Source organism: Gnatocerus cornutus, chromosome 7, assembly GCF_029298725.1.
Source record: "Gnatocerus cornutus isolate USDA-ARS CGAHR chromosome 7, icGnaCorn1.1, whole genome shotgun sequence".
In the NCBI taxonomy this organism is placed as follows: Eukaryota; Metazoa; Arthropoda; class Insecta; order Coleoptera; family Tenebrionidae; genus Gnatocerus; species Gnatocerus cornutus.
The window spans coordinates 16844472-16857129 of NC_142239.1; the positions used below are offsets into that span (position 1 = coordinate 16844472).

The window sequence follows — 12658 nt, forward strand, 5'->3', positions numbered from 1 at the left end:
CTTTCTTTCTTGACTACGTGAACGGTTTAGATCTCAAAAACTTAAAAGTAATGACTCGAAAAAACGATAAACTCTTGAATAAGAAAAAAATGACTTAGAGGACAAGCGGAAGAATAAAGTGTGGAAAAAACTCGACCCAAATAAACAAGATTTGAAGATTCCCTCCCCTCCGTCGCACCTCAATTTATTATATAATTTCACCCTGCAATGTGCTAAATTAAGCCCACGTCTAAAATAACAGGCCGCCCTCCCACTTTGCATTTATTTTGCAAAAATATTGAATATCAATGGATAGATTACCGCAACTGGAGACCGAAAAATTTATCATGTCTGATAAAACTAATTTGTTAAATGGAGCAATTCCCTCGTCACTCTGTAGTAAAAAATCCCCGCATGCGTACTTCACCCCCGTTCAAGGGATTTTTTTCGGTGTTTTCGTCGCATTTTTTTCGGACACGTGTGACTCTGATAATTTTTTCTCCGCGCTTTTTCAGGGAAAAAAAGTCAGGTATTGGGCTCAAGTTTTTATTTCCAATAACACGTATAAAATTTTAACTGACAGATATATCATTTCTATCGGAATAATAATCGTTAATATCCAACATATCGAGTAACTGAGCGAGATGCGGCTGGTATCCACTTCTCGCCACTTTCTTTCCGATTTTGAACAAATATAAGACAAACTCTTCAAAATTAAGAAAAATGTTCTCCAACTTGGAGAAATTCGGATGAATGTAGGTCCCGTTTTCGCATCTCCAGCTCCTGGATCTTAAGTGGTCGTAAAACTTTAAGATGACGACGAAGATTTTGTGGATGACTTTGCGCAGAGGAGCGGACTTCTGGTTTAACATACACCTGGAAAACTCCTTCATGACTCCAACCCCAACTCTAATAATCGCGGTTACTTACAAAAATAAAATATTTTTTATGTAAGTCGTGTGGGCTAAATACAGCGAATCCAAACTGTTAACTTTCGCCAGACTTCGCTCGAAGATCTCCCAGCTCGACTGTAAAACCTCCCCGACGACGTAGTTCTGTAAAGTCTGAATGAAGTGCAACATGACGTGGCGGCACTGATGTAACCTCCGGTATTGCGGCGACATCATCAAATAAATTTCTTTCTTTCCCGACAATTTCGACAAAATTTTCAATTCCTGGAACAACAAGAATAGAAGTGCTCACACCGCTTAAAACTTACCAAAAAGATCTTCTTAAGTACCCAAGAAATTCGGTTCAATTTAATGAGATATTTAAACACCTCGTCGTACTTCGCGATGGTATCAATAGGCAGTACGACATTCAAAGGCCATGGTACTTTGTACGTCAACGAGAGGCAATCCAAGACGTCCGGATCGCCCAGATGGAACCTCTTAGGCAAACTGTTGATTTTAAAAGACAGAAAATTGGAGTTCTCCTGGAATCTGCTCGAAATTTGTAAGGCTCCAAACACGAGATTTTGTAAAGTTCGACAGTTGATCAGTTCTATGGGAAAGTGCACGTCGTACAACTTCTCGAATAAATTCTCTGTGATATTCCGTCCGAATTCACCGTCTTGGAGGAAGAAGTAACTCCTCAAGCTGTTCAAATGTTCGAAATAGTGCAAATTCTTCACGTAAAACTTCAACAGTTCGTTCGCCACAAGTTCAGTTTGAGTCGCCAACGGTATGGAGATGCTCTCGTGTAAAAACAACTTCAGACAATTGGTGCTCAATCCAGAAGCTTCTTCTTGAGTCACGCGCTTCGAGAAGACTCTCTTTTGTAAATCAGTAAAGTTGGTTTTAATCGGAACATAACGAGCCTCCGGGACTCCATCAAAAATAAACCCTTCATCAGTGGCCTGCGTCTCTGCAGTGGTAGGAATGCTCTCAAATTCCCCTTTTTCCACACTAAGCACCATCCGACTTGTGGTCGACTCGCTCATTGGAGTCGTGTCCACGCTCATCGGCACAGGAAGATCATTCCGGAAATCCAAAGACAAACTCGTGGACTTCTTCATCTTCGTATCATCAGTAAGATTCTTGTTGAGATAATTCACGTTGTCGAGTTTGGGGTAAAAACAGTCGCTACTTCCCAAGACCAAGTTCCTGTTGATTTCACACTGGGTCAAACTTTTCTTCAGCGTGGGTTTGATGTCGATACCAAACTCCGAACTTAAGACTTTCAACTTGTTTCTTTGCGCGTCTGTTAACGTGGTGGTGGTAGGAGCGTCTTTTTTAAGAAGCGGTGCGGTTATTGAAATTCCCAACTCTTCTGCTAGAACTTTCTCTTTGATTTTCCGGGCGGTGGCGAAGTTTTCTATCGTTTCTTTAATAGTGTCGGTTTTCTCATTCGCGTTGATAATATCCAGCGACTTGGAGGAATGAATCGCCGGAAGATCTTCTTTTTCTTCGTCCACGGAGTAAAACGACTCGTCCGAAGAATACGGCTCTAGCGGTACCCCCTGATCCAAACAACACTTCTTCAAACTCTCAATATGATTTTCGATTTTCTTCCGGCGTTGATCGGATATTTCGAAGAGATTCACATAATAATCAATGAGCTCGTTCCTAAGAAGATAAAATGAGGAAAATAAGAGTTTACTTAGACACACTTACGCCTCTTTTTCGATTAGTTTATCGCGAACTTTTTCAATAGATAAGTTAAATTCGATTTGTTTGATCTCTGACTCGATTTCCGAGGCGATTCGGCTCTGCTTCAGTTGCATGGCTGAGTCGTACTGTTCTTTAAGAGCGAGCATTTCGTCGAGCTTCTTCTCTTTTTCCTCCTCCAACACCTTTTTGCGTTCAACTGGAATAAAAAGTAAAAAATTATTCTAACCCGGCGCCTCCACCATTTTCCTTACGCTCCAGTCGCTTCAGAGTGGCCGCTCGTTTCCTCGCGATCAAGTTCATGAAAATCGGATCCTGTTCTTTGTTTCGTCTTAGTAACTGTTCAAGGTTGATCCTGGGGCCACATTCTAGAAGAGCCTCGAGGTAATAACTAGTTGCATTTTGCTCCAACAGCGATAATTGCTCCGAGGTCAGACAGCATGATATAATGAGAGGTTTTTTTCCCATCAAATAGGAGCACAATTTACTCTAAAAAGACAATTCGTACAAAAACTAACATTGGGGTTTACTGACCGATGGCAGGGAAAGTTTCAACAAATTCATGGCTTTGCCGCAGTTTAAAATATCCGTTTTTAAGTCGATGAGGAAGTCGGGGACGATGTCTTCACGAAGGGTGTAACTGCGGGTCCAATAAGTCCTTCCGCGAGTCGCTATGTATTTGAAATTGGGTTTGATGAAGAACTCTTCAAACGAGTCGTTGACTGCTCCTTCCAAGATCCATTGTTGTAGGAATCTGCTGAAGTAGACTTGGCAGCAGGGGAATAAAACAGCGTAGAGCACCAATAAAGTACTCTTGTCGGTGAGATTCAAAGCGGTTTGGTACAAATAATTTAAAAGTGACACGCCGTGCGGTATTCGTTCCGTTGTGGAAAACGGACCAACTTTACAAACTTTACTGAGTGTGGATAAGTGACTGCGTAACTTATTTGTGCGTTCGTGTAATTTCAATAGACCTAGAGAGTCAGGTAAACTTATAACACTTGTGCGGTAAAATTCCAAATAGCGTTGAATGCTCTGACATAGTTCCTACAAAAATCGATGTGGTTGTTGGAAGATGACAATAGAAAACTTACTGCAAAGATGTAACCGACTTGTTTGTACTCCCCTGAATGGGGGCTGGGGGTTGACATGTCACTAAGCCCCTTATAACACCTTCCGCAATGAATAAACTCTTCGCTGTAGGCTTGCAACGCTGATGGTGTCAACCCCTTCACTGTTACATTAGGTACTAATAAAAACTCTCCTGTGTTTTTATAACTAAACAAGTTGGAGGCCATTCCCACTGGAAATTCAGATTCAGTGAGAGTTTACTTAGGAGAAATTAATTTACCCAGTAGATATTTAACGTCCTGGACAAACTCATCCACGGTTTTCACGACAGGTTTAATGGTAATATTGTCGTGGAGAGAAGAAGAAAAATAAACAGATGATAAGTTTTCAGTCCATAAATGTGAGCTTTCGCCTAACTCAGTCAAAAAAGGTTTTTCCTTGTCAGGTTCTGACTGGCCAAAATCCTCCCAGTTTTTTCTACAATTGAAGGTTTCCTTTGAAGCTACGTCCCACAAATTAGGTGAAGCGGTCTGTCTTTCTACTTGTTTAACTGAATTAGAAACCTTGGACAGACTTTTAAAAAGTGGAGGCAACTCAAATTCCTAAAACTTCGCATGAAAAAACGTTGCAAAAAAACACAATTCCCTACCGCATCGCTGTCATCAACTGGTAACTGTCGTAAACACATCAAAAACTGAATTATATCGCCCCCATAATTTTCTTGTACATATTGTCCATATTCTTTTAGTTGTTGGCCGTGTTCTACCAAATTATGTTGTGTTACAAGTGTATACTGCCATGATAATAAATTGCAGAAAGCATCAGGTGCCTTTAAGTCGCTAAAATCTAAAAAGGGGGCATATAAAGTTGTGTTGTTTTAATACCATACTTGTAACATTGGGGTTCTTCCTTAATAAAATCTCGTAGGCTTTCGAGCGCAGCTTTTTTACCACGCTCTGATCATTCGAAAGTTTCTCGCAGAGACTTGTTATAAGATTGTATATGCTGTTTTCATTATTTTCCATTTTTAAATTTGAGCGACCTAACCTATAATAACATCTGTCAGTTCACAATTGATTTCGTTACCAACGTGACGCCGCGTAATGGTACTAAAAATGCGTCTAAAGCTAAGACATACGGCTAGGACCACACGGAAGCCTAACTTCAGATCTAATGTTAATAAATATTGATTAAACGATAACCGACGTGTGATTCTCAAATCAAAGTTCAAATTTTCTCTTCTGGGGTTTAAATTGATAAGAATAAAAAAATGACTATTATTTTTGCCAAAAAATTTTAGTCAAATAAAAATTTTAAAAAATTATTAAAAATTAACGGAGCGTTGCATCAATTTTTTTTTTTACTGATTCTTGTTTAAGAGGTGCAAATTGGTTTTCAAGATATTTTAATTTTTGTCAAAATCTATAAAAATTTATGAGCTCTTTAATGTTTTTTTGCCCAAAAACAACATGAAACTTTGCTTACAGCATTATTTAGTACCTTTGAATTGATTTCTGGTGTCAGTTTTTCGCAATTTGTAAGATTTTCCAAAAAAAATTGTATTTTCCGCGTCGAGTACCGCGTCAACAGTACCAGCCAAGCTGAGACATACGGCATGCCTAACTTCAGATTTAATGTTTAAAAATAATCAAACAACATCCGACTTTTTTGAGTCCCAAAGTGACAAAGAGAGTATTTTTCTGTTTTTATTTTTGCCGTCAAGTCAAATAAAAATTTTAAAAAATAATTAAAAATTAACGGAGCGTCGGATCAAAATATCTGCAACAGATTCTTGTTTCTGAGGTCCAAATTATTAAAAAAGCAGATTTTAAGTAATTTACAATTTAGATTTAATTTTAAAATTTAATTACTAGCCCTTTTATATTGGTATTTTTTGAGCGAAAAACATGAATGTTTTTAACACAAAACTTTGCTCACAACATAATCTAGCATTTTTAAATATATTTTTGCTGTTAGTTTTTTAATATCTCTAAGATTTTCCTGGAAAATTCAATTTAAAAATTTTGCAAAATTTGCTTTCTTTTTAGTTCAGTTTTTTGCATTACACATGTGTATAATTAGTTGCATATCTTTAAACGCAAATTTATTTTAAAATAAAGTAACAATTATATACTTCATTAATTCTAGTTTAAAGTTTAAATTCTAATTTTGAAGATTAAAATTAACAACAAAAATTACTTTTTATCTAAATTTTTACCCAAATTATCAATTCTTTTATTTCAAATTTCAAACATTGGTAAAAACAGGGTGTTAAATCGAAAAACCAATCGCACATTCTACTCTTGAGACCCGAACTGATAAAAAAAAACGGGTTTTGGAGAGATTTTAGGATTTGTCGAAATCGATAAAAACCATGAACTAACCCCTTTGGTGTTTTTCGGGTTTAGATTATTTGATATGCGAGAGAAATACATCATCATAAACAAGTAGTAATTACGATAGATGTAATGATATGATAAGAATAAAAAATAAAAAATTGAGTCACGCCACTGTGGGATAATTGTTACAAACGACTTTGTTTACATGAGTTAATCAATTAGAAAATGCTTATTTCAAAACTATTTATTTTTCATTAATATAAAATAAAAATAACGCTATTCATTTATCAAAGAAAAAAAATCTATTAACTACAACTTTCTTTTCATCATGATACAGATTTATTAATTTATTATAACAACCAGAATAACGTGAGATAGATTGTTTTACTCCAAGAACCGTGGAAAAAGTAGAATATGCAACACACGTGTTTGTACTATTATTTATGAAGATAACTATCGTCATTTAACAGCGCTGTTGATCCCGACCAGAAATGCACCCCATACTTCTTTACGTTACAAATCAACCGTAACGACAGGAAATAAATAATCTCCACAATCGACAAGAAGGAAAATCCAGTAAACAACCCCAACAACCCTCCACAGTTGGCAAGGAAATCCGTCTGTCCATACAGCTCGTTTCTTTCAGAAGTGATAAACTGCATGTCTTTGAAAAAAAAGGTAAGTCTGGTCATTTGTACCCTAGAAAACAAGATTAGTAACAATCCCATGGGAGTGGTAAAATAGATACCCAGGAAACTCGCTGAAATTCGCTTTGAACGCTTGAAACACTTTAGGCCAGTTGTAGTCAGCTTGAGATGTCTCAGCGTTGTAAGTTATGGAGGTGCAGGCTGGGAGGCAATCGCACTCCGGGGTTTGAAAAGTAACATCTTCATCGACGCCCTCAAAGCGGTTTATTCCGGATTCCACCTCCCGTGTTAGGAGTTCCTCTAAATCAATCCCCAGAACAATAAAACCGGAGTATGAAGAATTTACTTACGCTCAGCATCAAAGACGCACTGGTTGCTTCCAGAGCCACAAATCTTCGTCGACTCCTCATCTACAACACAACTAAACAACTGTTTTTTAACTTCTTGGAAACTTACGTGGCATGTGAAAAGACACGCATCCACACCTCTTCAAAGTATAATTAGCCACGCACTCCACCTGACAGTTCTGTTGGGTGTAATTCTGGAAAAACATCAGCTCCCGTTCTTCGTCGAAGAAACACTGTCTTCTATGAGGATCATAATTCCGGAGCCCCGGCGCCGTTGTCATCATATCCGGTTTGATTGCCACCACAATCTCCTGGTTGAGAGGAGCCCGGAAATACTGAGTCCCCACTCTGGGGACTTCAGCAGGGTGGTGTAAAAGAACCTTGAAGCCTTGAACCGGCCCGCGACAAACATAATCGAGGTCTTGTTCGTACGCTCTAAGAAGCAGGAACAGACCGGCTTTCGATCCCGCAGACATGGCGCGTCTAGGAAAAGTGTCTTTTCCAGCGGTTTTGGGGTACCCGCTTCCTAGAGTCCACCCATCGGAGCGTTTGTCGTGGCCCATGTAGTCTCCATGCAGGTACACAGCGTTGGTGAAGAGTTCACTTCGATCGAGCATGTTAAAAGTGAAGCACAATCCATCTTCTGTTATCATGGGCGAGAAGAGATTGTCACACGTTTCGTTCACTCCCGTCCATTTGCAGATCCAGAGAACTTCTTCGAATTGGGGAGCGATCTAAACACAGGCAAATACTTAACGATCTCGGTGAAGTAAACTCACCCCTAGCAAATACTCGATGGTTTCGAAGCTTGTTGTTTTATTCCCTTCATGGTACAAATGGTTGTCACAAATGAGAGAGCTCTCAGCGAATCGTTGCGCTCTGGAAAAAGAAAAACAGACTTAAAAGAACTCCGGAGAGTCGTAATAACTTACTCTTCTGCCGTAAGATTTCCGACAGCGTTCGGGTTTTTTTCTTTCGCCTTTATATCGTTGAACACCTTGTGGTAGTAGTCGGTGAAGTTGTACACTCTTTGTCTGGCCTTCGTTTCTGAACAAATTGTGATCGCTGGAAAGGGTATCTGCCAGACCGGAGTGGGACTCTGAGCGAAACTGACCAACACCGGACTCTGATCCCATTTTATCCACGTTTGAATGATCAAATAAATACAGAAGTAGAGGGAAATACAGAAGAGGATCAACCAGTAGAATCTGCAACAGTTTCTTTTAATAAAACAGTAAATTAATAAAGGATGGTACTTCTCAATGATGGATCTCTCCTGTTCGCCCATGTATTTAAACCCATGGATTCCAGTATTGGTAGAAAACTCCGTGAAATAATCGTAAATGTTTTTTCTAAATCCGGGATATTTCCGTTTTTTTGGTACCGAGAATCGGACGTTATCTAACGGACTTTTTTCAAGGTCCTTGGGACCGTTTTTATCGGGGCTGACGGCCATGACTGACCACCGATGGGGTTGTTTTGTCTTATATAGTCGCATCCAACCCTTTCGTTCACATTAGATAAAATTATAGCTGTTTACGTTCATTTGGATATCAATGAGTTCACACCCGGCAGCTTGGGAATTTTGTATTATTTTTTGTCAGAGGGTAACAATGCGTCGTATTAATTAGTATGATAAATTAGCGTCTGGGGGTGAGATATTTCAAGGGTAGGAGTGGAGGTTGATTACGGGGAAATTATTTTATAGAATTGACGCTTTGATGAATAAATTATGAACGAAGATAACGATTTTACGGGAAATTACCAAATGAACAATGTAGTTAACAGAAGAACAAGCTTAATTGCATGAATATTTTATTAACGAAGCCAGTTTAACAGACTTCAATATTAAAAACTCAATACTTGCTCTAGAATGAACAAGATTAGAAAAAAAAGAATAGAAACCGATACAGTGAAAATTGGAAAAATGTTTGTGCACGAATATTTTTGAATGAGTAAAACGACGCCCTGTAATTAAGCAATGGAACCATGGGACTAATGATCTAAATTTAAAAGCTCCGAGGAGACCAGTTTACATGCAGTTTTAATAAATTTCGATTGTTTGGTTAGAAATGGTGGAGGCGCTGGGCCAAAATCAATTTTTTAGTATAACTCAAAATTAGTAAAAATACACTAAATTTGGAGATAACCGCACAAATATGCGCGAAATGTTTAAACTTTTGTTACAATGCTTGATACCCAAACTTGACCCACCTAAATTCTACACCAAAAAAGACACAGACATTTCCAAACACTACGTGGCAAGACAGTTCACTGGTCAATTAAAACTACTTAAACTTTTTTTTTAAATACCATCTAGGGTTCCGGTCATTTCCCCAAGAAAAGTTAATGGCGATTCTTCACATAGGGTCATCGAGGGTCGGTGAAAATGGTAATGAAAATTAGTCATAAGAAAGATTCAATTATTCATAACAAGTTGTTATTACTTTTGATAGTATTTCTACCTAATTACAGAGCAATAAAACTTGAATATGTTAATATTTCTGAGAAGTTCTTAAAAGAAAATTAATTTTCGATAAAAATTTTGTCCAAAATTTTATAATCAAAAATGTACCAATCCAGAAACTTCTACAAATCTTTGAAAAATAGTATTTGTCTCATAAAATGGTTGAAGCGCCGGGCCGAAATATTATTAAAACTTTTAGGGCCGGTTTACAGAAGCTAAATGTAATCTTTAGTTTAAGTTAATTTTACAACTAATTTGACGATTGCTCACATTTGATTGGAGGAAAAACGATCACTTGTCACTTTAACATGATGTTAAGTATTTAATCAAAATTAAATATTTAACTTAGCTTCTGGAAACCGACTCATAAACTCACTTATAAGCTGTGTAAAGTTATAAAGTTCTAAACTAAAAAACAAACAAGAATTTCCAAACTACTAAAATTTCTTCTTATAAACACCTTTAAGGGTTCTGGTCATTTCCGCAGAAATTCTTAATGACGATTTGTCACAGAGGGTCACCAAGGGTCAGTAAAAATGGTAGAGAAAATGAGTCAAACCCTTGAGAGCCTAAAATAAAATTAAATTATTCATAACGAGTCGTTATTACTTTTGATAATATCTCTACCAAATTACAGGGCAATAAAATTTAATATTTCTGAGAAGTTCTCAAAAGAAAAAGATTTTTGATAAAAATCCTGTTCAAAATTCAATAACCAAAAGTGTACCAACCCACAAACTTCTACAAATCCCTGAAGAATAGTTTAAATTATATTAAATATGGTGGAGGCGCCGGTCAAAACTCGTTAATTATATTTTAATAAACATACGAACTCATTTACACATCTAGACCCTTTTTTACGCATAAACAAGCACTTTAAATCAATATTAAATGAGGTACATGAACTGTGACTTCCCCCATAATTTCCACTCAATTTTAATTAAATTCAACTCGTTTTCAAGAACGCAAATTCCCATTACAGTCACTGAGTATAAAAATAATTTTAATACTCAAGGTTACAGTGTACTTCACACGAATAAAATTTAGTTTAAATAAAATGTCTGTGAGAGACTGTCATGTTGAACTTGATCAAATTAAAAAAGAACCAGAGAAACGAGTGTTTTTCCGGAAGAACTTGAAGAATTACTTCACCGAGTACAGTGAAATTACCGGAATCCATGGCGTGCGGTATTTGGGGGAGCAAAAACGCACCATTGTGGAAAAGTAAGTATAAAAAGTACGTACTAACGAAGTGTCACTGTAATTTTAAGGATTTGGTGGCTCATTGCACTAGCCGCTGCTCTTTACCTCTCGGTGATTCTGATTTTGCAAACGTACCATAAATGGGAGAGCTCTCCAGTGATTGTCAGTTTTGCCACTAAAGAGACCCCAATTTGGCAATTACCATTTCCTGCAGTTACTATTTGTCCTGAAACAAAATCCGCGCCGAAACTCTTTAATTATACGGATTTTCTCTTCAAGAAGCTCGACAATGCGACTCTTCATCAAAAAGAGTGAGTTTGAAGTAAAACCTCGCGGTTGTCTCCACTCTGTATTTTCCAGTGAATTGAAATTCTCCTACGTCTCATTCGTCTGTAGCTACCATCCAGAACTCCGTTATCATTTGGACAAATTCGTCGACCCTGAAGACATGTTTGAGTTTTTCCAGAAGTTTTCGCCCTCGTTTGACGTCTCTGACTGTTTCTACATGGGGGATCCTTGCAACTGCTCGGATATCTTCACCCCTGTGATTACTGACGAGGGGTTGTGTTACTCCTTCAATCTGTTGAGTCGTGAAGACATCCTAGCCGACAATGTGTAAGTCGCTCTTGAAAGAAACACTCGATGGTTCTTTGTAGGGTCCACTACAAAGATTTCCATCTCTTGGGGACAAATTCAACGGAATGGTCGTTGGAGCATGGGTACAAAAAGACCGCGGAGAAGAACACCTACCCTAAAAGAGCTCTTCATGCTGGGGCTCTTTTCGACTTTGAGTTGAAGCTGCGGACTTTGGATGAGAATCTCGATTTTACGTGCGGCACGTCGATTCAAGGATACAAAGTTAGTTGAATTATGTGGAGGTTTTATTTTTGGGTTGGTTTAGATACAGATTCATCATCCGGCGATGTTGCCAAGAGTGAAACAGCAGCACTTTCGGATTCCTTTAGATCAAGCTGTGATTGCTGCAATGATGCCCACTATGATTACCACTTCTGAAGCCATCAAAGCTTATCCTCCAGAGCGACGGCAATGTTTTTTTCCATCAGAACGAAGCTTGAAGTATTTTAAGATTTACACGCAACAGAATTGTCAGATTGAATGCAAGACGAATTACACATTGAAGATGTGTGGATGCGTGGACTTCTACATGCCCAGTAAGAAGAACAGTCTTAACTTTCGGGTTTAACTTCTTCTTTCAGGGGAGAAAGACACGAAAGTTTGTGGAGCCCCCATGAAAACTTGCATGATGAAAGCAGAAGGTAACACTCATCTTTGCATTGATTCCTCTTCTAATATTGATTGCAGATGACCTCCTGTCTGAAGGTATTGTTACCAGCATCCGCCGCCACAAAGGCTTGGAAGTTGATAGCAGTACCGACAGTCTTATTAGTCAGAAGTGTAACTGCATGCCGGAATGCACCTCCATGACTTACATAGTGGAGAACTCCCAGTCAGAATGGGACTGGGTTAGAAAACTCCAAGTCGACAGAAACTCAAAATCTCTCAACAAATCAACGTAAGACTTCCACCCTCAACCACCGAAACTTTCACTCTTTTGCAGAACTCACATGTCGTACCTTCAGGTCTTCTTCAAAGGTAACCAATTCATAACTTCTGAAAGAAACGAACTGTATGGACCCACAGACTTCTTAGCCAACTGTGGAGGACTCCTGGGGCTGTTTACTGGATTCTCAGTACTGTCATCCATCGAAATTCTGTATTATTTAAGTCTGAGATTGGTGTGCAATATTAAATTGTTTGGAGCAAAGTTTTGGGCTGGGAAAACGAACTAATTTAAAAAAATGTTTCAGCAGAGTGACACGCCAAAGCTTATTTTATTCCTTTTGATGAATTATCATGCAATGCTTCAGTAATTAGCAAGTAAACACGTAGTGGACAACACGCGAGTTTTATTTATCGTGTCGTTCTACATTCAATTAGGCTCAATAACAAATTGTCTGAGCGCAATCCTCTTTAT

General features: G+C 38.1%; 3 protein-coding genes across 3 annotated transcripts; 1 reads left to right on the forward strand and 2 right to left on the reverse strand.

The window, feature by feature from the left end:
- Window positions 1–511: 511 nt before the first annotated feature.
- Grip163 (gamma-tubulin complex component 6) lies at window positions 512–4761 on the reverse strand. The gene is made up of 10 exons (XM_088040590.1): window positions 4549–4761; window positions 4309–4505; window positions 3940–4261; window positions 3683–3891; window positions 3123–3635; window positions 2843–3077; window positions 2595–2787; window positions 1199–2546; window positions 910–1154; window positions 512–855 (listed from the first exon to the last, which is right to left on the reverse strand). Exons 1-10 carry the CDS (start codon window positions 4682–4684, stop codon window positions 552–554), a joined length of 3702 nt encoding a protein of 1233 aa, XP_087896716.1. The 5' UTR covers window positions 4685–4761; the 3' UTR covers window positions 512–551.
- A 1549-nt stretch (window positions 4762–6310) lies between these two features.
- LOC148171751 (pickpocket protein 28-like) lies at window positions 6311–8448 on the reverse strand. The gene is made up of 7 exons (XM_088041026.1): window positions 8249–8448; window positions 7925–8200; window positions 7772–7871; window positions 7102–7726; window positions 6996–7055; window positions 6747–6945; window positions 6311–6697 (listed from the first exon to the last, which is right to left on the reverse strand). The coding sequence occupies exons 1-7, from the start codon at window positions 8446–8448 to the stop codon at window positions 6436–6438; spliced, it is 1722 nt and encodes a 573-aa protein (XP_087897152.1). The 3' UTR covers window positions 6311–6435.
- Window positions 8449–10485: 2037 nt separating this feature from the next.
- On the forward strand, window positions 10486–12580 carry LOC148171752 (pickpocket protein 28-like). The gene is made up of 8 exons (XM_088041021.1): window positions 10486–10683; window positions 10731–10973; window positions 11023–11277; window positions 11319–11520; window positions 11564–11834; window positions 11880–11939; window positions 11986–12196; window positions 12242–12580. Exons 1-8 carry the CDS (start codon window positions 10517–10519, stop codon window positions 12471–12473), a joined length of 1641 nt encoding a protein of 546 aa, XP_087897147.1. The 5' UTR covers window positions 10486–10516; the 3' UTR covers window positions 12474–12580.
- The last annotated feature ends 78 nt before the right edge of the window (window positions 12581–12658 follow it).